The 27,833-nt window shown below is 41.4% G+C and overlaps 2 protein-coding genes across 5 annotated transcripts in view; one reads left to right on the plus strand and one right to left on the minus strand.

Annotated features, from left to right (window-relative positions):
- Positions 1-27,833, plus strand: part of LOC129466308 (zinc finger protein 585B) — a 224,412-nt gene that overhangs the window by 56,593 nt on the left and 139,986 nt on the right. The gene's annotated exons all lie outside the window — the stretch shown is intronic.
- ZNF527 (zinc finger protein 527) lies at positions 1,403-27,597 on the minus strand. Of its 4 annotated transcripts, XM_055247887.2 has the most exons (5): positions 27,470-27,597; positions 24,465-24,538; positions 18,651-18,777; positions 17,510-17,605; positions 1,403-9,579 (listed from the first exon to the last, which is right to left on the minus strand). In XM_055247887.2, exons 2-5 carry the CDS (start codon positions 24,495-24,497, stop codon positions 8,006-8,008), a joined length of 1,830 nt encoding a protein of 609 aa, XP_055103862.1. In that variant the 5' UTR covers positions 24,498-24,538; positions 27,470-27,597; the 3' UTR covers positions 1,403-8,005. The 4 variants fall into 4 exon arrangements, with proteins under 4 accessions (XP_055103862.1, XP_055103863.1, XP_055103864.1 ...); XM_055247888.2 differs by lacking the exon at positions 27,470-27,597 and having other exon boundaries at positions 18,661-18,777; positions 24,465-24,536; XM_055247889.2 differs by lacking the exons at positions 17,510-17,605; positions 27,470-27,597 and having other exon boundaries at positions 18,661-18,777; positions 24,465-24,536.

Below are 27,833 nucleotides of genomic sequence, written 5' to 3' on the forward strand. Positions count from 1 at the left end.
ACAGACGAGGAATTTACACCCCAAAAGCTTGTAATACATATACTTTATTTATTTATTTATTTATTTATTTATTTAGGGATGGAGTCTCACTCTGTCGCCCAGGCTGGAGTGCAGTGGATCAATCTTGGCTCACTGCAACTTCCACCTCCAAGGTTCAAGCGATTCTCCTCCTCAGCCTCCTGAGTAGCTGGAACTACACATGTACACCACCACACCCAGCTAATTTTTGTTCTTTTGGTAGAGGCAAGGTTTCACTATGTTGGCCAGGATGGTCTCAATCTCTTGACCTTATGATCCACCCGCCTTGTCCTCCCAAAGTGTTGGGATTACAGGCGCGAGCCACCGTGCCAGAGCTGTCACGTTTATTTTTAAAGTATATGGAGGCCAGGCACAGTGGCTCACGTCTGTAATCCCAGCACTTTGGGAGGACGAGGTGGGTGGATAATGAGGTCAAGAGATGGAGACCATCCTGGCCAGCACAGTGAAACCCCATCTCTACCAAAAGTACAAAAATTAGCTGGGTGTGGTGGTGTGCACCTGTAGTCCCAGCTACTCAGGAGGCTGAGGCAAGAGAATCACTTGAACCTGAGAGGTGGAAGTTGCAGTGAGCCGAGATCGCGCCACTGCACTCCAGCCTGGGCAACACAGCAAGACTCCATCTCAAAAATAAATAAATAAATAATAATTTAAAAAAGTGACAGTTATGAAAATCGATCACATATGAGGCAGTAAGCAAAGCCTCACTCAGTTCCAAAGAACAAATATAAACATCTGACTATCCTGCAATAGCATTAGAAAAAGATAGCCAAGTCTTTTGAATTAAAAAAGAATACATAGCCCGGCACCGTGGCTCACGCCTATAATCCCAGCACTTTGGGAGGCCAAGGCGGGTGGATCACGAGGTCAGGAGATCGAGACCATCCTGGCTAACACGGTGAAACCCCGTCTCTACTAAAAATACAAAAACAAAATTAGCCGGGCATGGTGGCGGGCACCTGTAGTCCCAGCTACTCGGGAGGCTGAGGCAGGAGAATGGCGTGAACCCCGGAGGCAGAGCTTGCAGTGAGCCAAGATCACGCCACTGCACTCCAGCCTGGGCAACAGAGTGAGACTCCCTCTCAAAAAAAAAAAAAAAAAAAGAATACCTAAATTACAAAACATGTGAAAATGAATAACAATGAAAACATTAAATGCCAAAATTGTGGGACATAGCTTATGTAGTACTTAGAGGAAAATTACAGCTTTAAATACATTTATCAAGAAAAATAAAAATCAAATTCTCAATTTATAAGTGTGGAATAGGAGGAACAGAGCACACTTAAAGAAACAAAAAAGAAATTATAAAGATAAAGAAATCAATAAAATAGAGAATTAGAAAAAAGTAAGAGAAAAGGATAACAAAACTGAGACAGGGTTTTGAAAAGATCAATGATCAATAAGTTACATAAACCTCTGTTAAGGCTGATATTCAAAAAATGAGCAAAGATTCAAATAAGAAAATGAAAAAGATGCAAATAAGAAACATGAAGTTAAAATAATAAAAATATGAGAAAGGACTATTTGTAAGAAAAGTTGATAACCTAACAAAATGAATACATTTGAATAAACCTAATAAATTGAAGCCTTCTATAGAGACATTCCTTCAGGGAAAAAAAGGCCAGACGGATTTTCAACTAAATCTTAACTTTTATGAATGGAGTTGATAAATTATTTGGTAAGGGATAAACAGGGTAAGAATAAACACTTCATAGAAAGTGTCCGAGTGACAAGTATACGGAGATGTGCTCTAATTCACCAGTAGCCCTTTTTTTTTTTTTTTTTTGAGATGGAGACTTTCTCTGTCCCGCAGGCTGGAGTGCAGTGGCGCAATCTCGGCTCACTGCAAGCTCCGCCTCCCGGGTTCACGCCATTCTCCTGCCTCAGCCTCTCCGAGTAGCTGGGACTACAGGCGCCCGCCACCACGCCCGGCTAATTTTTTGTATTTTTAGTAGAGACGGGGTTTCACCATGGTCTCGATCTCCTGACCTCGTGATCCGCCCGCCTCGGCCTCCCAAAGTGCTGGGATTACAGGCTTGAGCCACCGCGCCCAACCCACCAGTAGCCCTTAATAATGCAAACGAACACATTCAAGAATGAGTGTCTGCAAGGATATAGAAAGAGGTGCTGCTGGCGAGAATGTAAACAGTTGCAGCCATTCTAGAAAGCAATCTAGTTGTTCCTGGTAACATTTAAGTGTACAAAAAACTCTTTATCCCACTAGCCAATTGCCAGGCAAATAGTCTAATCTAGTTCCAGTCTGCAAGACTATTCTTTGTGGTAGCCAAGAGTTGTATCCATCACTACAGAAACAGATAAGTAACATGTAAATATACATAATGAATTACCACACAAATGTTAGAAGGGATGAACAGCATTAGAGCACTGTGCACACAGAAACATGAAAAATCTAAAAATCAGTTCCCACTAGAAAAAAATGAATTTGTAGCATAGTACCATTCGTATCATGGGAATGTACATTCATTTAAGAATGCATATCAAACATACCTTTGTGTGTGCCTATGAAGAATAGGAATTGGGAATGATGGAGGGGGGAACAAATCAAGAAGCTGGTGTGACAGTAAATTATTCTGATAATGTACTATGAAGTCTAAAAAAAATCAGTGCAAAATGAAAAAAACAAACAAAACCAAGAGCTATGCCTATCTTTTTCTTTTCCTGGCCTCTGTTAATAAAAGTCAGCATCCTGGCCGGGTGCCTGTAATCCCAGTCCTTTGGGAGGCTGAGGCGGGTGGATCACCTGAGGTCAGGAGTTTGAGACCAACCTGGACAACATAGTGAAACCCCATCTCTGCTAAAAATATAAAAATTAGCCGGGCATGGTGGCAGGTGACTGTAATCCCAGCTACTCGGGAGGCTGAGGCAGGAGAATGCTTGAACCCAGGAGGTGGAGATTGCAGTGAGCCGAGATCGCACCACTGCACTCTAGCCTGGGAGACACAGTGAGACTCTGACTCAAAAAAAAAAAAAAGTCAGAGTCCTAACAGTCTCAAATATCAAGGCCAGGCGTGGTGGCTCACGCCTATAATCCCAGCACTTTGGGAGGCCAAGGCGGGCGGATCACCCGAGGTCAGGAGTTCAAGACCAGCCTGGCCAACATGGCGAAAACTTGTCTCTACTAAAAACACACAGACAAAAAATTTGCCTTGCATGGTAGCAGGTGCCTGTAATCCCAGCTACTCGGGAGGCTGAGGCAGGAGAATCGCTTGAACCCAGGAGGGGGAGGTTGCAGTGAGCTGAGATTGTGCCATTGCACTCCAGCCTGGGCAACAAGAGCAAAATTCCGTCTCGAAAAAAAAAAAAAATATATATATATATATATATCCAAACAGAGGGGGCTCTGGGAGACTCTGGAGCTGCAGCTGCCACTCCAGGATCAGAAAGATGGGCTGGGGCCACTGCTGTTTGGGACTCAACCCATGTACATAGAGGAAGGACGTGGGTTGAATTCACAATTCCGTCCCCCATGAGTAGCTGGCTTTCAGGGACACAGTCCAACTCCTTGTGATTGATTTTATCATTAATAATAACCCCACTGTTAACTGTTTACAAATTACATTCTTTCAATTAATCCTCACAAAAAATCAAAAGGCTAGAATATTATTCCAGTGTTACAGATGACTAAACTGAGCCTGAATCACTTATTCAAGCTCTCCTGACAAAGAGTTGACATCCATATGTAGGTCTAACTCCAAAGTCCATACTTGTCGCAATATCCAAAGAGCTGATACTTTCCCTACTCTTTCTCAAAGAATATGTGAGGAATTACTGTGTAAATGCCTAAGAAAGCTGTCCAGGAAGGTGACTTATTCCTCTGTTAGTGAAGTATCGCCACCTCATGGCTTCCAGCAATCTACTTTTCTCCATCATCCAATCTATTACCTCCCTGTCTCGAGTTTTGTGAATAAAGTTGAAAATCTTAGTAGGGTATAACAAAGTATATTGAGACAGAACCAGAAATCAGCATGAAACCATGATCTAAAAAGGAAACATTTTTTTCCCCAGCGATCTCTAAAACGGGCTCAATCATAATGGCAGCAATTTTGTCCAAAATTCATGTACTGGAGGGAGCAAGGAGTTTTCTTAAAGTAATCCCCAGTGGCTAAATTCTGACAATTAAGTACCAACATTAAATACACTATAATTAAGTGAAATTTGTTCAGATTGTAAAAGGCCATAAATTCATCTGAGTCAAGTGTTAAAATGTAACACACAAATATGTAGATATGATAAAATGAGAATTAGTAAAGTGTAAATGTATATATACCACTAAAGATTTCCTTCCTATTAGCTATAAAGGCATATAAATGTGTCTATAGGTGGTTATATATATGTAGTTTGGATAGATGGATGGATGAGTAGGTAGGTAGGTAGGTAGGTAGATAGATAGATAGATAGATGACAGATAGATAGATAGATAGACAGACAGACAGACAGACAGATAGATATCTCTCTCTTAGGTCTTCACTCAAAAGTTAATTTCAGAAGGGGCCTTCCCTGGATCCCCATCCCTTCCTTCATCTTTTTCTCCTTGGAATTTACTTTCTTACATATTATATATTTTACTTACATATCTTTTTCAGTCTTCCTCATTAGAAATTAGCTCTCTGAAGGCAGGAATTTTTGTCTGGTTCACTGCTGTATCTCCATTGCTTAGATTAGAACAAAGCCTGGCACACAGTAGGCACTTAATACAAAAAATTTAAATAAAATACACATCTTCAGATGCACATACACACACATAAACATAAATCTCTAGATGGTCCTAATAACAATCAAATATTAATAAAGCATAAATTTTCACTAATCCTAAGAGATCAGGTCAATATATCACAAGACAATGGGTTGTACAGTTGAAAAGAAACAAAATTTAGTATTTCATTGTGAGGAGAAACATCAGATTGTAAAATACAAACACTTAAGCTAAACACATGGGTACAAAACATTTTATCAACATTACAAGTGAAGTTTAACTATATAAACAGAGAATGAACCAGTAGCTTAGGTTTACGTCACTCTCGAGGATGAAATCAGGTGCCATACTTAGATCAAAAATCGATTAGTAGCTGTGCACAGTGGCTCATCCCCATAATCTCAGCATTTTGGGAGGCCGAGATGGGCAAATCACTTCAGGCCAAGAGTTCAAGACCAGCCTGGGCAACTCGCGAAACCCCATCTCTACAAAAAAATGCAAAACTTAGCCCGGTGTGGTAGAGCACACCCGTAGTCCCAGCTACTCAGGAGGCTGAGGTGGGAGGGTCGCTTGAGCCTGGGAAGTGGAGGCTGCAGTGAGCCATGATTGTGTCACCGCATTCCAGCCTGGATAACAGAGTGAGACCCTGTCTCAAAAAATAAAATAAAATAAAATAAAATAAAATAAAATAAAATAAAATAAATAAATTAGTGAGTAACTCAGACTCTTCTTACTGATCTGAGTCATTTTTCTTCTTCAACTTTGGTAAGTTTACTGTAACCTTCTGAAACTTTCTGAAATAAATTATTACTCAGCGCTTGGAAATTATAAAAATAAATATCCTTATACCTCCAGGAAATATAATAAAAAATAAAGAAATGATGACACGAATTAAGCTTACAATATTAATATATTTCAGATTAGATGTAACATAAGTTTGGAAATATTTTATAATCATATTTGTTTCTATTCAAGGTTTGAAGTATTGAGTCACTAAATCTGTATTTTAAGCTGTTTAAAGGGAATTTGAATATTTATGAAAAATAATTTTCAGATTTTATTAGAAATAAGTATAAATTGAACATTTCACTCTATGCACACATATATTCACTCTATGCACACATATATTCACTCTATGCACACATATAAATCCTTCATTCTTTCCTCTTTCATTTGTTCTGATATGTTTTTATAGACGCTCTTCAGGCAATACCCAATATTCTTACAGGTTCTGACTATTCAAGATGGCCCAGCTGCCATATCACCAGTTTATTTACCTACATCCATTCAGATAAAAAAGAAATGTATTGCCCCACACCTTCATCTTCCTCATTACTCCCAATAATGGAAATGATTTAGTCTCTAAAAATTTTAGGCATTAACTGCTTTACTTTTACCATATTTGTTAAAAATGACTCATTCTTTCTGCCAGCAATATCTTTGTCTGATATCTCCAGCCGCAGAAGTTATCCATACACTTCTTAAACCAAATTTATTTATTTATCTATTTATTTATTTATTTATTTATTTATTTATTTTTTGAGAAGGAGTTTCACTTTTGTTGCCCAGGCTGGAGTACAATGACGCGATCTTCGCTCACTGTAACCTCCACTTCCCAGGTTCAAGCGATTCTCCTGCCTCAGTCTCCCAAGTAGCTGGGATTACAGGCACACACCACCACACCCAGCTAATTTTGTATTTTTAGTAGAGACGGGGTTTCTCCATGTTGGTCAGGCTGGTCTCAAACTTCCGACCTCAGGTGATCTGCCCGCCTTGGCCTCTCAAAGTGCTGGGATTACAGGCATGAGCCATCACACCCTGCCTTAAACCAAATTTACAGCCCACCCACAAAAGATCTCATTTACAATTTAATTTTATTATATTCTGCCACAGAATATGTTTAGCCACATACTGAAAGAAGAAAATTAAGTAATTCCTTGAAAATGAAAAGCCATTCATTAAACAAATGAAACCATTATTCCCTTAGCTTTCCATTCTCTCTTTACAGGCAAATGGTGAGTCACTGTGACAAATGATTTCAACTCCTTAAGGGGGAGCCTGTTAAAGAATTTTACTTACTGAATTTTAAAATATTCATCCATAATGTGAAAAAAACTAAGAAACACTAAAATAATTTTATCGACAAATAAAATGTAACAATTATCTCAGTTTTATGAAGGCTGTGTATTCAACTTTCATAAACTTGTTATATCATAAGGTTTCTCCTCAGGATAAATAATTATGCCACGTAAAAAATTAAGGTTTTCTCTTACGTATAGCAAACACAGAATGTGTGAATCAGCACTCTAATTCCGTGAGGCAAAAATCTAATACAAATTAAGCAAAAAAAAAAAAAAAAAAAAGAAAAAAAAAGGAAATTTATTGGATCACAAAAAATGAACAAGGATGGTGATGGTGTAGCTGTCAGGAATGACTGAATCCAGGAGCTCAAACAATGTCATCAGATTTCTGTCTCTCACCATTTTCCTCTGCTAAAGATTTCTCTTTGGGAAAGCTTTCCTCATGAGTGGCAAAAAGGCTACTGGTGAGTTTTTAAACTTATTAAATCCTTGAAACTTGCAATTCTAGAATAAAATCTCTCTTACTACCCATAGGAATACCCACAAAGGACTTCATTGATCCAGACAGGGCCATTTGCCAATCCCTTATCACTAGGTTGGGGGAAATAATTGGCCAGCCTGTGACCAATCCACAGCTGTCCCTGATTAACAGTTTCATCAGAATCATATGCATTGAGGGTGGGGTAAGCAGGTATAGAACAGATCGAAAAGTAACAGATGTGGCCGGGCATGGTGGCTCACGTCTATAATCCCAGCACTTTGGGAGTCTGAGGCGGGTGGATCACCTAAAGTCAGGAGTTTGAGACCAGCCTGACCAATATGGTGAAACCCCGTCTCCACTAAAAATACAAAAATTAGCCAGGCATAGTGGCAGGCACCTGTAATCCCAGCTACTCAGGAGGCTGAGGCAGGAGGATTGCTTGAACCCAGGAGGCAGAGGCTGCAGTGAGCCAAGATTGCACCACTGCACTCCAGCCTGGGTGACAGAGTGAGATTCTGTCTTAAAAAAAAAAAAAAAGAGTCTAACAAATGTCTACTACTGAGCTATAAATAATGGATACTCATGAACTGAAATATGAACTACATTCAAATAATTACTAACCAAAAAGAACTCACTAATATTCAATAAGGACTGAGTGGTAACCAAATGTTTTCTCTCTTATACTTGTTATAATCAGAGCATTTCTCTATTATGAATTCTCTGATGTCGTCTAAGGGCTGAGACACAGCTAAAATTATTCCCACATTCATTACATTTATAAGGTTTTTCTCCAGTGTGAATTCTCTGGTGTAGTCTTAGGGACAAGATCTGATGAAAAGCCTTCCCACATTCATTACATTCATAGGGTTTCTCTCCAGTATGAATTCTTTGATGTTGATTAAGATATGAGCCACAACTGAAGGCCTTTCCACATTTGTTACATTCATAGGGTTTCTCTCCTGCATGACTTCTCTTATGGTGAATTAGAACTAAAGCATCACTGAAGGCTTTCCCACATTTACTGCATTCAAATGGTCTCTCTCCAGTGTGAATTCTATGATGTCGATTAAGTTGTGAGTCAGTCCTAAAAAACTTCCCACATTTGATGCATTCATAGGGTTTTTCTCCGGTATGAATTCTCTGATGTTGATTCAGGTGTGAGCGATAGCCAAAGGTCTTCCCACATTCACTACATTTGAAGGGTTTCTCTCCTGTGTGAATTCTTTGATGCAGAGTAAGGGCTATGCGTCTGCTGAAGGCTTTTCCACACTGATTACATTCGTAGGGTTTCTCTCCAGTGTGAATCCTCTGATGTTGATTAAGGTGAGCACTCTGTCTGAAGGCTTTGTTACATTCTTTACATTCATATGGTTTCTCACCTGTGTGAATTCTCTGATGTTCAACAAGGAAGGCATAACGGCTAAAGGCCTTCCCACATTCATTGCATGCAAACGGTTTCTCTCCAGTGTGGATCCTTTGATGTTGAGCAAGGTGAGCACTCTGTCTGAAGGCTTTGTTACATTCCTTACATTCATAAGGTTTCTCCCCAATATGAGTTCTTTGATGTTCACTGAGAAAGAAGTCGTGGCTAAAGGCTTTTCCACAGTCATTGCATGCATATAGTTTCTCTCCACTGTGAATTCTCTGAGGTTGAGTAAAGAATGAGTAACAGCCGAAGGCATCACCACATTCATCGTATCCATGGGGTAATTTTCCAAAATGAGTGGTCTGATGTTGAGTAAGTAATGAGTGGAAACTTAAGAGATTTGAAAAATCATTACTTTCATAAGGTTTCTCCCCAAGAGGAATTCCTGTATCTTTACTAAAGTACATACTCTGGTTGAATTCTTCACATTCATTACCTATCAAAGATTCCTTCTCAACACAGAGTCTTTTATATTCAATTATGACTGAATTTTGGGGGAAGAGTTTATCATAAATATCAAATTTATGTACTTGCTGTATGGTAGGAACTTTCTGTTGTGTTAAAAATACTGATTTCAGGGGTATGCTTCTCCCAGAATTACTAAATTCATTGTCTCTTTTCCCAGTAGCGATTTCCTTAACAGCTGTCACTTGCATGAAATGCCTCTCCGCATTTCCCTGATGTAGCTCAAATTCACCCTTATATTTCCAGGCTTCTCTGAAACTGGAGCATTCAAGGCCATGACTTGCTAGCCTTTCCATTACCATCTCCTGGGATATTTCATCTTCATCAATAAACCATTTTGGAGATAATTCCTCAATTTTACACCAAGACTCCCAGTCTGAAAAATATCAAGAAAGCAAATGTCTCCTTTGTTCTTTTGCTATGAGGAAGAAAAATGTTATAGAAGAAATGGAAGAATTTAACTGGGGGGAAGGAGGGTAGAAAGTATGTGGTTCTAATAGCTCCCAAATATGGCCATGCTGTATGAACAAAAGACAATGGAAGCACAAAGAATAAAGAGAGCTGAGAAGGGAAGGTATATGTGTTGATGATGGGGAGGTGGTAGTTGGGGACACAGGTAAAATGCAGGTCATCAAAAGGCAGGCAAAGCTAAATGCTAACAGATAAGGAATTGAGGATGTCTGATTAGATCACAGCCAGTTTCCCTGCCTCTAGTCTTTAAACCCTCCAGTCCATCCTGCACTGGTATTCATAAGACTGAAAGCTCCATGAGGGCAGGGACGGATGTTTGCCCCTTTTTCTTCTACTGTTGCATCCAATGCCTTGGACAATGTCAGCAAGTTGTTAAATGGATGACTGCTGCCAGATTAATCTCATAGCAACTTTTTCCACTAATGCTGTTCAACAACTTCTAAGATTTTTATCAGGGTCCAGGGAAAATTTATGTATATTTTTTCTCAGTGACTAAAAGAAACCTAGTGGTCAGCTTTTCTCATCATTAAGGGAAAATGATGCCTATTGAGAAGATATGTGATACTTTCAGGAGAGGATATTGGTTGGGGTAAGGCAGAAATAAAACTATTTTTTAGAAGATGATCTCAAAAAATGAGAAAGTCCTTTCACACCACAATAATCAGCCAATATATTCAAATACATAGAACCTATTAGTAGGTCCGAAGTACCTAGTAGAGGGGGGAAAGCCTGACACAAGTTCTTTCTACCTTTTGTAAATTCTGAGAGCTCAAGCCTGTGCAGGTGATAATTCCATATGGCACATAATGAAGGATAAGCTAATATGATATAGATTATTACAGGTATAAATGTCAGGAAAAAAGAGATCAAAACTCACTAGCTTAGTTAAGGAATAATTCTTGGAGAATATGAGCTTGGTGTTCAAGGCTATAATCAGGATTCCAAAATATAGTGACTCTTTCAGTGACAGAGACATTTTCATGTTTAGATGTGGTTAGGGATTATTTTAGAACTATTATTTTGGCATTTGGGGGTTAAATAGATACAGTCTTTGCCATAACAGTTTCTCATCTATTGAAAAGTAAAGCTGTCTCCAGTATAGGTCAGAACAAAATTGAAAAGGAAATATTATTCATCTGTATCTTTCTTCTTTCCAATACAGCCTTCACCCAAGGAAAGCCTCATCCCTATCAGTCCGTCCTATGCACAGCTTTGGTTTTTCTTACCCTGTCTACACCCAGGCCTGAGAGGCCTTGTTGGCCTGTCCTTTGTTAGGTCCATACCATTCATTCTTTCCCTAGAAATATAACTACTTCTGTTCCCTCACTCACTTGCCTGGATCTCATCTCTTGTAGGCATTACCTGAAGCCACTATACTCCATCCTACCAAAAATAAATCTTTACTCAAGGCAAATAGCAGATTTATACAATCACTAACTTAATGCTAAATAAAAGAAGTCTGATGGGAGAAGCCTACAGATATTTTCCAACATGGGAGACTCTGAGGTGCCTGGAGCTCCAACCACTATCTTTACACATAGACTTACAGATTGGATCCCCTTGATTAAAAGACTGTATAGAGCTATGCTATCCAATACGGTAGCCACTAAGTATAGGCAGCAATTTAAATTTAAATAATATTTTAAAAAGTCAGTTCCTTAGTCACACTAGCCACATCTTACGCACTCAAAGCCAAATGTGGCTAGTGGCTACTGTATTAGAAAGCACACATATAGATTATTTCCATCATCACATAAATTTCTACTAGATGCCAAGCATGGGGGTTCCCGCCTATAATCCCAACACTTTGGGAGGCCGAGGCAGGTGAATCACTTAAGGCCATTAGTTCAAGGCCAGCCTGGCCAACACAGTGAACCTTGTCTCTACTGAAATACAAAAATTAGCTGGGGGCAGTAGATCACATCTATAATCCCAGCTACTCGGGTGGCTGAGGCACAAGAATTGCTTGAACCGGGAGGTGGAGGTTGCAGTGAGCCGAGATCACGCCACAGCATTCCAGCCTGGGCAACAAAGCCAGACTGTCTCAAAAAAAAAAAAAAAAAAAAAAAAAGAAAAGAAAAAAGAAAAGAAAGTTCTACTAGACAGAACTGGACAGAGATCCACATTAATATGACAAAGATCTTACGGTAAATGAGGAAACAACAGAAAAACAGGGGAAAGAGTCCGTTAAAGGGAGAACAGAGCTCTGAAAAGAGAAAATGGATAGTGGTAAGAACTATCTTATACATCTCAGTAAGCTGAAGGATATGAAAATGAAGAAGGGTACCTGGATGTAGCTAAACTAGAGGGGCAGAAGCCAGATTACAAGTGATAAGACAGTGGAAGAGAACCTGAGGTGAAGGCAGTGAGTTGAGATTACAACTGCTATGTAAGTAATTGGAAGAGAGAAGGGAGTAAGGTTGGCAAGAACACAAAAAAAGTCCTACAAAATGTTACAAAATTCTTCTAAGGAAGATTTAAATGAACTCATGTAATATGTAATTGCAACAAAGCAAAAAAATAATATATGCATACGTTTTTACCACAGGTTAATTTATATCAGGTCAGTTTCAACCAGAATTCCATAAGGATTTTATTTCAGAACTTCAGAAAATTATTTTAAATAAACTTGGACAAAAGTAATCAATAATATAAAAGAAAATTATGAACAAAAAAAGAACATTCCAAAACCAATAATAGGACCTAAGCCCTTGCATTTTATACCTTTCTTCCACCAAAATCTCTGTGAAAGAACTCAACCAGGGTTGACTTGTAAAATTCCCTATCATTGTGGAAAAGGTCAAGAAAAAAATATCAAGAGAAACACACTTACATCATTAAAAACCTGCAAGACACAGAGAACACAGTGAAGGGGAGCATGACCTCCTCACTACCATCCTGACCACATCTGCTTGAAGGGAATGAATTTGACATTAACCTTGAAAATTGTGTGTGGGAGAAAACACGAAGTCAAAAGGCAAGGGACAATCTGAGAAAAAACAACTAAAACATGTATCATAGAAAAATGAATAATGCCCAGAATTTAGTTCTACTACAAATCAGTAAGAAAAAGACAAATAATCTAATTCTCCAAAAATGGAAGTATGCCAATAATCCCAACAGTTTGGGATGCCAAGATGGGAGGATCGCTTGAGCCCAGGAGTTCTAGACCAGCCTGGGCAACACAGTGAGACCTCGTCTCTACAAGAAAAATAAACAAAAAAATTAACCAGGTGCAGTGGTGCGCATGCTGAGGTGAGAAGATTGTTTGAGTTCAGTAGGTAGAGGCTGCAGTGAGCCAAGATCATGCCACTGCACTCCAGCCTGGGCAACAGAGTGAGAACCTGTCTCAAAAAACAAAACAGAAAAATGTATGAGCAGGTAATTCACAGAAGAGAAAAACTTTATAGACAATGCATTCCTGGAAAGATGCTCAATAATATCACTAGTAAATTAAAACCATAAGAGCATTTCCCTTCCTCGTATTAGCAGAAATTTCAGTTAGACAATATTAAGGACAATATCAAAAACTTAAGTTGAAGAATATCAAGAGAGGAAGGAAATGCCATTCTCAGACACTGTCATTGTTAGTACGAGCATAAACTGATACAATCACTTCCCAGAACAAGTTGAGTATCTTGTAAATTAAAACATGCACTTCCATGTTCCAGCAATTTTACTTCAAGGTACACATTTTTTTTTTTTTTTTTGAGACAGGGTCTTGCTCTGTCACCTAGCCCAGGCTGGAGTCCAGTGGCACTATCACAGCTCATTGCAGCCTTGACCTCCCAGGCTTAAGTGACCCTCCTACCTCAGTCTCCTAAGTAGCAGGAATAATAAGTGCACAGCACCATGTCAGGCTAATTTTTTTATTTTTTATTTATTTTTATTTTTAAATTTTTTTCCGAGATGGAGTCTTGTTCTGTCACCCAGGCTGAAGTGCCGTGGCACGATCCCAGCTCACTGGAACCTCCACCTCCCAGGTTCAAGCAATTTTCCTACCTCAGCCTTCCAAGTAGCTGGCACCACCATGCCTGGCTAATTTTTGTATTTTTAGTAGAGACGGGGTTGCACCATGTTGGCCAGGCTGGTCTTGAATTCTTGACCTCGTGATCCACCCACCTCGGCCTCCCAGACTGCTGGGATTACAGGCATGAGCCACCACACCCAGCCTGAAAGTGCTTTTTAAAAACTATAAAACCCAGAAAATATAACATAAGACAATATATAGGATTAAGCCCAAATTTACCAAAAATGTAATTAGACTTTCACTTATTAAAATGAAAAGATAATCAGATTGGTTTATAAAGTAAAACTCAAATCTGTATTGCATATAAGCCCTACACTTAAAGTTATTTTTAAAAGTTGAAAATAGGCTGGGCATGGTGGCTCATGCCTATACTCCCAGCACTTTGGGAGGCCGAGGCGGGTGGATCACAAGGTCAGGAGTTCGAGACCAGCCTGGCCAATATGGTGAAACCCCGTCTCTACTAAAAATACAATTAACTGGGTGTGGTGGTACGCACCTGTAGTCCCAGCTACTTGGGAGTCTGATGCAGGAGAATCACTTGAACCCGGGAGGCAGAGATTGCAGTGAGCCAAGATCGTGCCACTGCACTCCAGCCTGGACGACAAGAGCAAAACTCTGTCTCAAAAAAAAAAGAAAAAAAAAATCAGCTGGGTGTGGTAGCTCACACCTGTATAATCCCAGCATATCGGGAGGCCAAGAAGGGTGGATCATCTGAGGTCAGGAGTTTGAGATCAATCTGGCCAACATGGCAAAACCCTGTCTCTACTAAAAATACAAAAATTATCAGGCATGGTGGCGAGCACCTGTAATCCCAGCTACTTGGGAGGCTGAGGCAGGAAAATCACTTGTACCTGGAAGGCGGAGGTTGCAGTGAGCCAAGATCGTGCCATTGTACTCCAGCCTGAGTGACAGAGCAAAGGCTCCATCAAAAAAAAAAAAAAAAAAAAAAAAGCATAAAAAATCAAGGAAACGCATTCTACCATACAGTCTTAGGAAAGAATGTAGGCTGCTGACATCTTGATTTTAGCTCTGTAAGGCCTACTTTTTACTTCTGACCTCCAGAGCTACAATAAATTTGTGTTGTATTAAGCCACTAAATGTGTGCTAATTTGTTACAGTAGGAAAAAAACTAAGCAGACAACTTTTCTGGAGGGGAATGTAGCAATTCCTTATAAAACTACGTATATAGGGCCGGGCACGGTGGCTCATAATTGTAATCCCAGCACTTTGGGAGGCCAAGGCTGGCGCGGATCACGAGGTCAAGAGATTGAGACCATCCTGGCCAACATGGTGAAACCCCGTCTCTACTAAAAATACAAAAATTAGCCGGGCGTGGTGGCATGCGCCTGTAGTCACAGCTACCCGGGAGGCTGAGGCAGGAGAATTGCTTGAACCAGAGAGGCGGAGGTTGCAGTGAGCCGAGACTGCCCACTGCACTCCAGCCTGGTGAGAGAGCGAGACTCCATCTCAAACAAAAACAGTAACAAATGGACCTGAAATAACTAACCTAAGTAATTTTGGAAATAGTATTTTGGCTGGACACTATAAGACTAAAACAAAAAGTACTATACACAAATACCTAAATCTAGCTGGTAAATTTGTTTCTCACAGAGAAATAGGTTAGAAATTCTGAAACTACTTTATGTATATACTAAGATTGAACAAATAGGTAAATGTATTTTTTCTCATTATCAGAAAAAGAAATTACAAATAAGTAAAGGAGGAAGGCTACAATAAACCCTGTAAAGCAGGACTAGAAATCAAGTTATTAATATAAACTGATAGTTTTAGTATATAAAAAGATAGAGGTAATAAAAAAATGGGAAAAAAAGAGGCAGAAATAAATATAGGGGTGTGTGTGTAAATATCTATCTATCTATCTATCTATCTATCTATCTATCTATCTATCTATCTGTTTCCTAGCTTTAGCTGCTGTCAAGGCCAGAAGCAGTGACATCCCAGTAGCCTAGAGCATACCTAGCTTGGTTTCTAAACACCATTTCCCAGTAAAGCAATGAGGGCTCCTTGGAGAAGTGGCTGATTCAAGGCTGGGGCAAGGAAAATAAGAGAACCTGGAATACCTTGTGCCAGAAGGAAGGACGTGCCCAAAAAATGCATGGGGGCATGTCAGAAGGTCAAAGGAACCAATGCGAAGGAGATTCCAACATTCAAAGCCGTAACGATTTGAGAAACATAATGATTCATTGGATTTACTTCATAGAAATAAAAATCCATAAATCCAAAAATAAATCCATTTAAATTTTATGAAGTCATTAAATTTTATGAGGTAAATTAGATTTACCTCATAGGAAAAAAATCCATAAATAAAATTGAATATATAAGTAAATGGAGGGGAAGGAGCAGCTCTTCCTACAGAACAATCCCAATTAATATACACAAAGAAAAGAGGGAAATGGAAAAAATCAACATTAGGTTAACACCACAGTAATAACAGTTGAAGAGATCCAGCAATAAATGCTACAATAAATGGGCAAAAATTACAGAGGAAACTGAATAATCTCAAAGTATCTCCCCCAAGATATTTATTAATTGCAAATAGAAAAATAAGAACTTTATAATGGAGAAACCAAGCAGACACTACCTTCACTAAGTGTGCAAAGTTAACATCACCAATAATAAGACATATCGACATTATACATCCTTTGGAATGATGCACTGAGAGAGATACAACATTATTTCTGTGATATTCTTTGCAAAAATGCACTACCTCAATCTAATTATGAGAAAATATCAGATAAATCAGATAGATCCGAATTGAGTGCATGCAAATATAATGAGCCGTTTGTGTAGAGTGAAGCGTATCTGAGGAGTCCAGGAGAGATTTCTCCAAGAAGAGGAAGTCAGTAGATCACCTCATATGTCCAACTGTCTTGAAAGATTCAGACAATTGATGGTAAGTCGGGAACTGGATTAGGGATATGTATATATAAACTAAGCAAAAAAAAAAAAAAATGACAAAATTCCCAAGTCATTATTAACTCCAGGGAAAATAAAAAGGTGTAGAGAAAAAGTAACTTGGCATATGCACAGCGCAGCTATGACTAGCACTAAATGGCCATAATAAAATAAATGCTGAATAGTGACTTAATCAAAATTATGACATTGATAAGATAGGGGATGGGAAATGTGTGTATTTGTGTGTGTGCGTTATGTGTTGGATTCAGGAGAAGAAAGTGCTAACTCCTTATTTTCTTGTAAGAAGATACCGAATAAGGGCTCACCCTGAAAAAAAATCAAGAGTGGCAACATTAACATATTTTTGGAGACATGAAGGTAACACCAAAAGAAACTACGAAAGAAAAGAAAGTGGATAGCTCTAGGAAGAGGGAAACTGGGGAGCCGGGAACAAGATCCCTTCTTTAAGGGAAAAAGCCTTCTATAGGCTTTTTGGTGCAAAGGTAATTGCATTTTTTGGCAAAACTGCAATTAGTTTTGCACCAACCTAATACTACTACTTGATTCTTTAAACACTGTGTGTACATATCTTTGATAATTCTGATAAAAAAGAAAAACTCTGAAAAAGAAATCTAGAAATGTAATACAATTCTAACCATAAAAGGAAAAGAGAGCTGAGGATTGAGATTCAGGGTGTAGGTGGAAGATCAGAGAGTATAATTTGATGGAAAGAAAAAGAAAAAACCCCAGGGTGTGGTGACGTTTCTAGGGAAGCACATACTAAGGAGATTTCAGTTCTCATCCCACCTGAAGCTCAAAACAATTTCCTACTTACTACTTGGTTGAGTACCTTACAATAGTCCTCCCTGCCTGGTGATCTGTCACTCACCTGCACAGTGACCCTGTGACATCTTTCTCTCCACCATCCACGGTTCCTTCCCTTGCTCCAGTAAGGAGATCATGTTGGGCTTAGAAATGGAGAGTCCTGTTCACAGGGGAAGAAAAATGAGAGCAAGAGACAGACAGATATACAGACAAACAAATCAACATGCCACAGCTGTTCTAGGACGCAGACCCAATCTCTTGATCATCAGGCAAGAACGGACATTAGAGGAAGGGCTAGAGAATGGAATGACGCTTGTATGGATGAGGAAGAGGATGAAGTTTCTGCCGTGGCAGTGGTTCTCAAAGTGCTACGGCAGCTGCAGCCATCACCTAGGAACTAATTAGAAATGCACATTCTCAGGCCCCAACCCAGAACTACTGCGTCAGAAATTACAGTGGCGCTCAAACTTTAACAGACATCAGGGTCATTTGGAGAGCTTATTAAAACCCAGACTACTGAGCCTACTCCCAGAGTTTCTGATTTTGTACGTCTAGAATGTGGCCTCATAATTTGCATTTTAACAAATTCCCAGGACATGCTGATGTTGCTGTTCCAAACCACCATTCTACCGCAAAGGGAACTACTCATTTCCAACTCTATGAAATTACTTCATACGCCGGGCGCGGTGGCTCATGCCTGTAATCCCAGCACTTTGGGAGGTCGAGGTGGGCGGATCGTCTGAGGTCAGGAGTTCGAGACCAGCTTGGCCAACATGCAGAAACCCCATCTCTACTAAAAGTACAAACATTAGCTGGGTGTGGTGGCAGGCGCCTGTAATCCCAGCTACTCAGAAGGCTGAGGCAGCAGAATTGCTTGAACCCAGGAGGCGGAGGTTGCAGTGAGCCGAGATTGCACCATTGCACTCCAGCCTGGGCGACAAGGGCAAGACTCTGTCTCAAAAAAAAAAAAAAGAAATTACTTCATGTGTTCAGAATATCTGCCAAAAGTAAATTAATTAATTAAAATTTAAGAAACTTAAAAAGTTAAAAATATATACATATTTCAAATCATTTCCTGGGAACAGGAACAAGAAAGGCAAGTAAGTGCTTTTAAGATGTCTTAAGATGTCCTAGATATTCTCAACAGAGGAAGCAAAAACACCCCAGAGGAAGATTTTTAAATTATGGGGGAGAAACATCCTTACCAAGCCATACCAAGTTCCTGTAGTTCTCCAACATGACATCTCTGTATAAATCCTTCTGAGATGGCTTCAGCCATTCCCACTCTTCTTGGGAAAAGTCTAGCGCCACATCTCTGAAGGTCACTAACCCCTGAAATAAAAAAATTCTTGTTCACGAGGTGCCCAGACATCCATATGGTCCTAGCAAAAAAGATGAATTTGGCCAGAGTTCAAAGCTCTAAGTGATGCGAGGAAAATAATTATTAGAGAACAATTACATGATGAGGTTTGTCAAATACTTTAAGAGAAGAGAAATATTAGAAATGGACTCACTCTTTGAAAATTTTACATTTTTTTTTAGGCCGGGCGCGGTGGCTCACGCTTGTAATCCCAGCACTTTGGAAGGCCAAGGCGGGCGGATCACGAGGTCAGGAGATTAAGACCACAGTGAAACCCCATCTCTACTAAAAAATACAAAAAAAATTAGCCGGGTGTGGTGGCGGGCGCCTGTAGTCCCAGCTACTCGGAGAGGCTGAGGCAGGAGAATGGCGTGAACCCGGGAGGCGGAGCTTGCAGTGAGCCGAGATCGCGCCACTGCACTCCAGCCTGGGTGACACAGCGAGACTCCGTCACAAAAAAAAAAAAAAGAAAATTTTACATTTTTTGTAAAAAAGACATATATACACAAAATTAGGTTATAACAAGAAACAGCAAAGACTAAGTTGTATGTATATACTAAGTATAAAGAAAATCTTATATGGGGGATTCCTTTATATTCCCCAAATTGAGATCAGGTGGGGCAGAATAGGAGCAAGGCCTTGAACTGGGCTTTAACAAAAGGGTATGGCCTGAAAGTTAGACTTTATATGTAAGGAGAAACGTCCAGGAACATATCCTGAAGAAATAGTGAAGTATATGTGAAGCGACTTAGATAGAATTTTCATTGGAAGGTTATGCAAAAAATCTGGAAAAAACTTACCTGTTCAAAAATAGAGTTTAGGCTATAGCACTGAACTGTAGGCTGAGTGAAGGGAGAGAGATCTGTTTTATAAGCTGATATCTATCCAGTGTCTATTACAAAACTGATCCCATTGTAAACTCTCAGTAAATATTTGCTACTCAGGGAATAAATGGTGTGTGTTTCCTATAAAATGTCCATATGAAGAAGGAGTATTCAGTGCTTAAAAATGATACGGTTCCTGGCCGGGCGCGGTGGCTCACGCTTGTAATCCCAGCACTTTGGGAGGCCGAGGCGGGCGGATCACGAGGTCAGGAGATCCAGACCACGGTGAAACTCCGTCTCTACTAAAAATACAAAAAATTAGCCGGGCGTGGTGGCGGGCGCCTGTAGTCCCAGCTACTCGGAGAGGCTGAGGCAGGAGAATGGCGTGAACCTGGGAGGCGGAGCTTGCAGTGAGCCGAGATCGCGCCACTGCACTCCAGCCTGGGTGACAGAGCGAGACTCCGTCTCAAAAAAAAAAAAAAAAAAAAAAAATGATAGGGTTCCAGTCTGTACAGTATGTTCTCTTTTTTTAATCAAAAATAATGAAATATCAGGCCAGGCACAGTGGTTCATGCCTGTAATCCCAGCACTTTGGGAGGCCAAGGCAGGCAGATCACCTGATGTCAGGAGTTCGAGACCAGCCTGGCCAAAATGGTGACACTCCATCTCTACTAAAAATACAAAAATTAGCTGGACGTAGTGGTATATGCCTGTAGTCCCAACTCCTTGGGAGGCTGAGGCAGGAGAATTGCTTGAACTCGGGAAGAGGAGGCTGCAGTGAGCCAAGATCGTGCCACTGCATTTCCAGCCTGGGTGACAGAGCAAGACTCCGTCTCAAAAAAAAAAAAAAAAAAAAAGAAAAGAATTATCAAATATGGTTATTCTACATAGTGGAATTATGGCTATGGCTGAATGTGTCTAGGGAAAAAATTACACAACTCCATAGTGTTGTATAACTTCCACGTGCTCCTCTACTCTTTTCTGAGTCCTAGGAGGCTGACTGCATCAATAAACTCCCTTGTCCCATCCCATATTCTGTTGGGTTCAGCCACAAGCAAGAGATGAAAGGAAGGCAAGTAAGGCAGAATACTTATTCCCCTGGCTCCCTCCCTGGGTGGGAGTGCCACCCTGGGTGGTCTCTGTCTTTCAATCAAAGTTCAGAGCACCTGTCAGGGGCCCCTCCACCCAGCTCTCTGTCTCTGGATTCAAAGATCTAGGGTTAGTAGGAGAGCTATGCTGTTATGAGCACCGGAGCACAGCATGAGCCTTCATAGTTTCTCTATGTCCTGATAATACTTGTAAATAGTCGCCTTTTGAGTGCCTTGCTAGAACCCTGATTGATAAAACATGTTGACACAAAGTACTTCTTGCATATGGCCAGAGAGTCCTCAAAAGCACTGCAGAACCACTCTACTATGCTTCCCTAATAAATTCACTCTCCCCCTCTCCTGGTGACTATTTCATAACTCTCTCTCGAACCACCATCAACTCATCCCGTTCTCACTTTGAACTTCCTCATCCTCCAGCCACCGTATGTACTTACCCTTCTGTATCTGTACTGACACCTGTGTATTCTGTCTGCCCTCCATGACTATGGATAAAGCTCTAGGCTTTGAAGACTAGTCCCTCCACTTGCCCACACTAAGACATTTTCACCTCTCTCCCTTGTACTACCAACTACGCTCACTTTACTGGATCATTCCAATCAGCAAAACAACTGATGCAATGTCTTCCGTCTTGTAAATAAATACACAGATAAATAAATAAATAAGTTCCCTTCCATGATCTCACTTTAGCTATTGTCCCATTTCTCTACTCCTCTTAATAACAAAACTCTTCCGATAAGTTGTCTAGACCAGTGTTATCCACCAGAAATATTTGAGTCACGTATATAATTTGAACTTTTCCAGTAGTCACAAGAAAAAAATAAATAGAAAAAATATCATTTTTATTTAACCCAATATATCGAAAGTGTTATCATTTCAACATGTAATCAATATAAAAAAATTAATGAGACTTCTTATACTCTTTTTTGTACTGAATCTTCAAAATCTGGTATATACTTTGCACTTACAGCATATCACAATTTAGAGTATTCATATGTGCCTGCTGGCTACACTATTGTAAGTCTAAATTCACTGTCTTTTTTTTTTTTTTTTTTTTTTTGGAGATGGAGTTTCGCTCGTGTCACCCAGGCTGAAGTGCAACGGCACGATCTTGGCTCACTGCAACCTCCACCTCCCGGTTCAAGAGATTCTCCTGCCTCAGACTCCCAAGTAGCTGGGATTACAGGCATGCGCTACCACACCTGGCTAATTTTTGTATTATTAGTAGAGACAGGGTTTCACCATGTTGGCCAGGCTGGTCTTGAACTCCTGACCTCAGGTGATCTACCCGCCTCAGCCTCCCAAAGTGCTGGGATAATATAGGCATGAGCATGAGCCACTGCACCTGGCCTTTTTTTTTTTTTTTTTTTTTTGAGACAGGGTCTCACTCTGTTTCTGTTGCACAAGGTGGAATGTGTACCACATGAATCATAGCTCCCTGCTGCCTCACACTCCTGGGCTCAAGTGATCCTCCCACCTCAGTCTCCCAAGCAGCTGGGACTATAGGCATCTGCCACCATGCCTGTGTTTTTGGATTTTAGTATTAAAAATTTTTTTAGAGACGGAGTCTCCCTATGTTGCCCTGCATACATAGATGGTCTTGAACTCCTGGGCTCAGGCGATGGTCCCGCTATCTTGGTCTCCCAAAGTACTGAGATTACAGCTATAAGCCACCACACCTGGCCTCCATTCTCCCTTAAACCCACCACAATGATGTCTTCATCCCAGTCATTCCATGAAGTAGCTCTTGTCAAGAATATTTCCATGTTACCAAATCCAACGGTGAGTTCTCAGTCTTCGTCTTCTTCAGTCCCTCTCAGAAGAACTTAGCTCAGGTGATCATCCCATCCTTGAAACACTTTCTCCTCTTGGCTTCCAGAACCCACACTCTTCTGGTTTTCCTTCTACATCAGCTCTTCTCAGTCTCTTTTGCTGGTTCCTCCTCTTCTTTTTTTTTTTTTTTTTTTTTTTTTTTTTGAGACGGAGTCTCGCTCTTTCACCCAGGCTGGAGTGCAGTGGCGCGATCTCGGCTCACTGCAGGCTCCGCCCCCCGGGGTTCACGCCATTCTCCTGCCTCAGCCTCCCTTGTAGCTGGGACTACAGGCGCCTGCCACCTCGCCCGGCTAATTTTTTGTATTTTTAGTAGAGACGGGGTTTCACCGTGTTAGCCAGGATGGTCTCGATCTCCTGACCTTGTGATCCGCCCGCCTCGGCCTCCCAAAGTGCTGGGATTACAGGCGTGAGCCACTGCGCCCGGCCCCTGGTTCCTCCTCTTCTTGTGTGGCTTTAAATGTTGAACATCCTAAACTCAGTCCTTCAACCTCTTTCCTATCTACATTCACCAGAACCTTGCCCTCAAGATAATCTCATCCTGTCTCATGCTTTAAATACACTAAAGACGTTTGGGCACGCTGGCTCACCCCCGTAATCCTAGCACTTTGGGAGGCCGAGGCCGGTGGATCACGAGGTCAGGAGATCAAGACCACTCTGGCCAACATGGTGAAATCCGTCTCTACTAAAAATACAAAAATTAGCTGGGCGTGGTGGCATGTGCCTATAATCCCAGCTACTCGGGAGGCTGAGGCAGGAGAATCGCTTGAACCCGGGAGGCAGAGGCTGCAGTGAGCCGAGATTGCGCCATTGCACTCCAGCCTGGGCAACAGAGCAACACTCCATCTCAAAAAAAAAAAAAAGAAAAGAAAGAAAGAAAAAAAAACACAAAACACTAAGGACTCCCAAATTCACATCTATAGTCCTGAACTCCAGATGTATAATCAGCATTCCATTTGGATATCCAAAAGGTCTCTAAATATAACCAGAATTCAATTCTTGATGTCCATCTCACTTCACATTGTCTTTCCAGCTCAGTAAATGACATGCCCATTCATGTAGCTGCCTAGCCAAAAATCTCTGTAAGTATCCTGACTTCTTCCTCTCACATGCCACAACTAATCCTTGATCAAATCACATTTTCTATCTCCAGTCTATACCCAGAATCTCACTAGCTCCAATGCCACCGCCATGGTCCAGGCTGCTATCACCTCCTGTCTGGATTACTAAAAGAGTCTCCTGACTGGCCTCCCTGCTTCCACCTGTACTCCCCTGCTATCTGTTTTCACTTTAAGGCATAAATCAAATCAGATTACAAACGTTCCAATGCCTCTCCTTCACTTAGAACCAAATTCAAATTTCAGCTCATGACTTGAAAGGGCCTACGTAATTTGGTTCCCAAGTATAACTCTGACATCATAGTGCTCATTTCCCTCCAAGGACAGACTCATTGCTATTCCTGGAATACACCAAACATGCTCCCACCATAATAACTTTGTACTCCTTCTTTTAAAGCTCTTCCCCAGATCTCCACAAAACTTACCTGCTACTTTCACTGAAGTTTTGCTTTGCTAAATGTCACTTCCTCAGAGAGGCCATCCTTGACCTCCCTATTTAATAGATCACTCGGTAATCAAACTCTATATCTTATTTCACTTGCACTCATCGCCAACTCAACAAATCATCATCCATCTAAAGAGGATAGCTCTGCTCCATCACACATTTGAGCATAACGCTGAGTAAAAAAGATACTGTTTTGTAGAAGGATTATATGAACAAAAGATGGAGAGAGAAAAGTGGAAGGGGTGCTCATTGGGCTATTTGTGACTTTCCCTGTGGTCCAAAAGTCCTGAAAAATGAGGTCAAATATCTGAAAACAAAGTGAAAGAGCATGCTTACCTGGGACATGGCTTTACAAAGCCCCACAGCCATTCCTCCTTCTTCAGTTTTCTCTTCTGAAGAGGAACAAAGTCCTGAGAAGGGAGAGTTAACGAAGAAATGATGATGTGCCAGCCCTATGTTTTTGGTCCAAGACCCACAAAAATAGAACTATTGCCCCTTTCTTCTCCCTACATGGGCCAGCCTCACCTTTTCCAAGATCTGGCCGGGGGTGGCGGGGTGGAATCCAATGCTAAACTTAACTCTCAAACTCTTGATTTATATATTAAAGATGCATAGCCTGAACTCAACAAAAGCCAAAGTCTGTCCTACAGCCAACAAGGTGGTTCATGATCTCGCCCCTGGCTGCACCTCTGACCTAATTTCCTACCCTTCTGCCCCTTGCTCGCCACACTCCAGGCACACATCTTCCTACTGTTACTCAAACACTGTGTACACCCCTCCTTCAGGGTTGTGGCCTTTTCCTTCTGACTGGAACCTTCTCCCAGACACCAGCATGGGCCACTCCTCTTTATTCCTATCTGCATTCAGGTGTCCCTTCATCAGAGGGACTTCCCTGAAAATTCTACCTCGAGGGAACCCCTGTTCCAGGTACTCCATTTTTCTTTACGCTGAATTATTTTTTTCTCAGCATTTATCACCACTGGACATGTTACATACTGCTTTGTTTCTTTATTGTTTCTCTTCCCATACAAGATTGTAAGATCCAAGAGAACTAGGTTTTGTTTGGTTCACTGGTGTATTCTAATGACAGAACACCACCAAACCATTGTCGTCTCTCAAAAATATTAGATAAATGAATAAATAAATTTTACTGTGCCTTATGTAATACAAATATACAATGTTAACTCATGCTGTGTTGGGCAAGTAATTTTAATCTTCCTGTGCCTCACAATCAGACTAGGTCTGACATGATTAATCCCACAATCTCACATACACATAAAATTCTCACCCAATCACAAACATATACACATTTACACAATCAATGGCATAATCTCTCTCTCTCACACATACAGCCGTATTAGCACAAAGATAGAGAGACTGTCACACACAGTTATCTCATTGTGTCATCTCATTTAATCCTCAGAACTACTACTGCTCCACAAAACTACAAAGATAGGTATTAATATCTCCACTTTACTGGTAGTAAAAGGGAGGTTCCAGAAGCTTAAACAACCAACTCAAAGTCAGGGGTCCAACTAAAATGTGACCCCAAAACCAGTCCTCTTTTGAGAGGCCACGATGTCTGAATGGGAAATATTCAACACAACCCGAGTAATCAATGCCATATATTCCTTAGAGAGGCATGTTTAGAGATGGCAGATGTTACCTTTATTTCTCTACAGAAATGCAGCCTGAGGGAAACATCGCCAAATTTTAATACTAAAGCAACAACAAACTGGTCAATCTGAAGTAAGTTCCTTGTCCTCTTAGAGCCAACATTTCCTCATCGTAAAAATAGGGACAGGCTGGGCACGGTGGCTCACACCTGTAATCCCAGCACTTTGGGAGGTCAAGGTGGGCAAATCACTTGAGCCTAGGAATTCAAGACCAGCCTGGGCAACATGGCAAAACTCCATCTTCTCAAAAAGTACAAGAATTAATCGGGCGTGGTGGCATGTGTCTGTAGTCCCAGCTACTCGAGAGGCTGAGATGGGAGGCTTGATTGAACCCGGGAGGTAGAGGGTGCTGTGAGCCAAGATTGCACCACTGCACTCTAGCCTACAGGACAGAGCAAGGCTCTGTCTCAAAAAAGAAAAAAAAAAAGAAAAGAAAAGAAAGGGACAATTGTGGTTGACCTAGAATTCGGTATACATCACCCCCCAATTTCACCCCCTAATTCTGGACTACTTTGCACTAGGCAACTCAGTCCCTAGCAGTTATGTCCTTAGTGTACTGCAGCTTGAAATTGTCCATAAAAACTGCAGCAGGGCTCAGCAGCTCACGCCTGTAATCCCAGCACTGTGGGAGGCTCTGGTGGGCGAATCATGAGGTCAGGAGTTGGAGACCAGACTAGCCAACATGGTGAAACCCCGTCTCTACTAAAAATACAAAAACTAGCCGGGTGTGGTGGTGCGCGCCTGTAATCCCAGCTACTTGGGAGGCTGAGGCAGGAGAATCACTTGAACCTGGGAGGCGGAGGTTGCAGTGAGCCGAGATCACATCATTGCACTCCGGCCTGGGCAATAGAGTGAGACTCCATCTCAAGAGAAAAAAAAAAAAAAAAAAAAAAGCGAGACCTCTAGAGCTTAACTGCTTGGGTTTGAGTTCTGGTGCTGTCACTTGTTAACTGTGTGAACTTGGGCAATTTTAATATTTCTGTGCTTCATACAACAATCCCACAGTCTCATATATACACACAAATTCTCACCCAATCACAAATATATACAGAGTCACACAAACACACCCATAATCTCACACAATACACAGCCACATAAGCACAAAGATAGATGGTCACATACAATTACACCAACAGAGATAAACAATCACACACAATCACACACAAAGTAGCATACCACAGAAGTCACACATCTTGTCACAATTACCGATACAAAACTATACCTGCAGAGACAGATGGTCATAGTCGCACAATCACACTTGCTGTCACACACATTCAAACGCAATTGTATCCGCAGAAACAGGTGGTCACATAACCACACACATGCATTTACACAAACACACAATGTCACACCCCAGTCTCTCATAAACACATACACAGCTACACCTGCCGAGACAGTCACACACAAACACACATATTCACAGTTTCACCCCCAGACACAGATGGTTACAGTCACACACAAGCGGACGCACGCGCACAAACACAAACACACAGTGACACAAGATCACATTCTGTCACACCCGCAGCCTGTCACATAGTTGGTAACACAGTGAAACACACACGGCCTCCCCAGCGACTCCTGCCGGGTTCCCATCCCTGGCACGGCCGGTCCACCCGGAGCCCTCCCTTGACCTCCCGCTCTCGCCCCGGGCCCGGCCCCACTCACCTCCCGGCGCCGCGGGCTCTGCAAACGGGCCCCGCGACCGAGACCCGCGACGTCACCTCCCAGAATCCTCCGCGAGGAGGAGCGAGGCGAGGACTGAGGCTTGCATGACTCTGAGCTCTGCGAGATCTGAACCAGCGACACCGCGTTCCCCATGGACCCCGCGAACCACGAGCCCCAGAACGCTTTGCGCCACGGCCGTCATCGTTGAACTACATCTCCCAGAGAACCCTGTGGCCCCCTCCACTGCGCGCCTGCCCCGCGGGGGCTGGTACCGGAGAGGGCTGTATGCGGTCCTAGGCTCTCCAGTGACCGTGAGCTGCTGTGTGGGGGAAAGTAGCCAGGCTGCGCGCAGGGCTGACTGGTT

The sequence above is a fragment of the Symphalangus syndactylus genome, chromosome 17, assembly GCF_028878055.3.
Source record: "Symphalangus syndactylus isolate Jambi chromosome 17, NHGRI_mSymSyn1-v2.1_pri, whole genome shotgun sequence".
Classification (NCBI taxonomy): Eukaryota; Metazoa; Chordata; class Mammalia; order Primates; family Hylobatidae; genus Symphalangus; species Symphalangus syndactylus.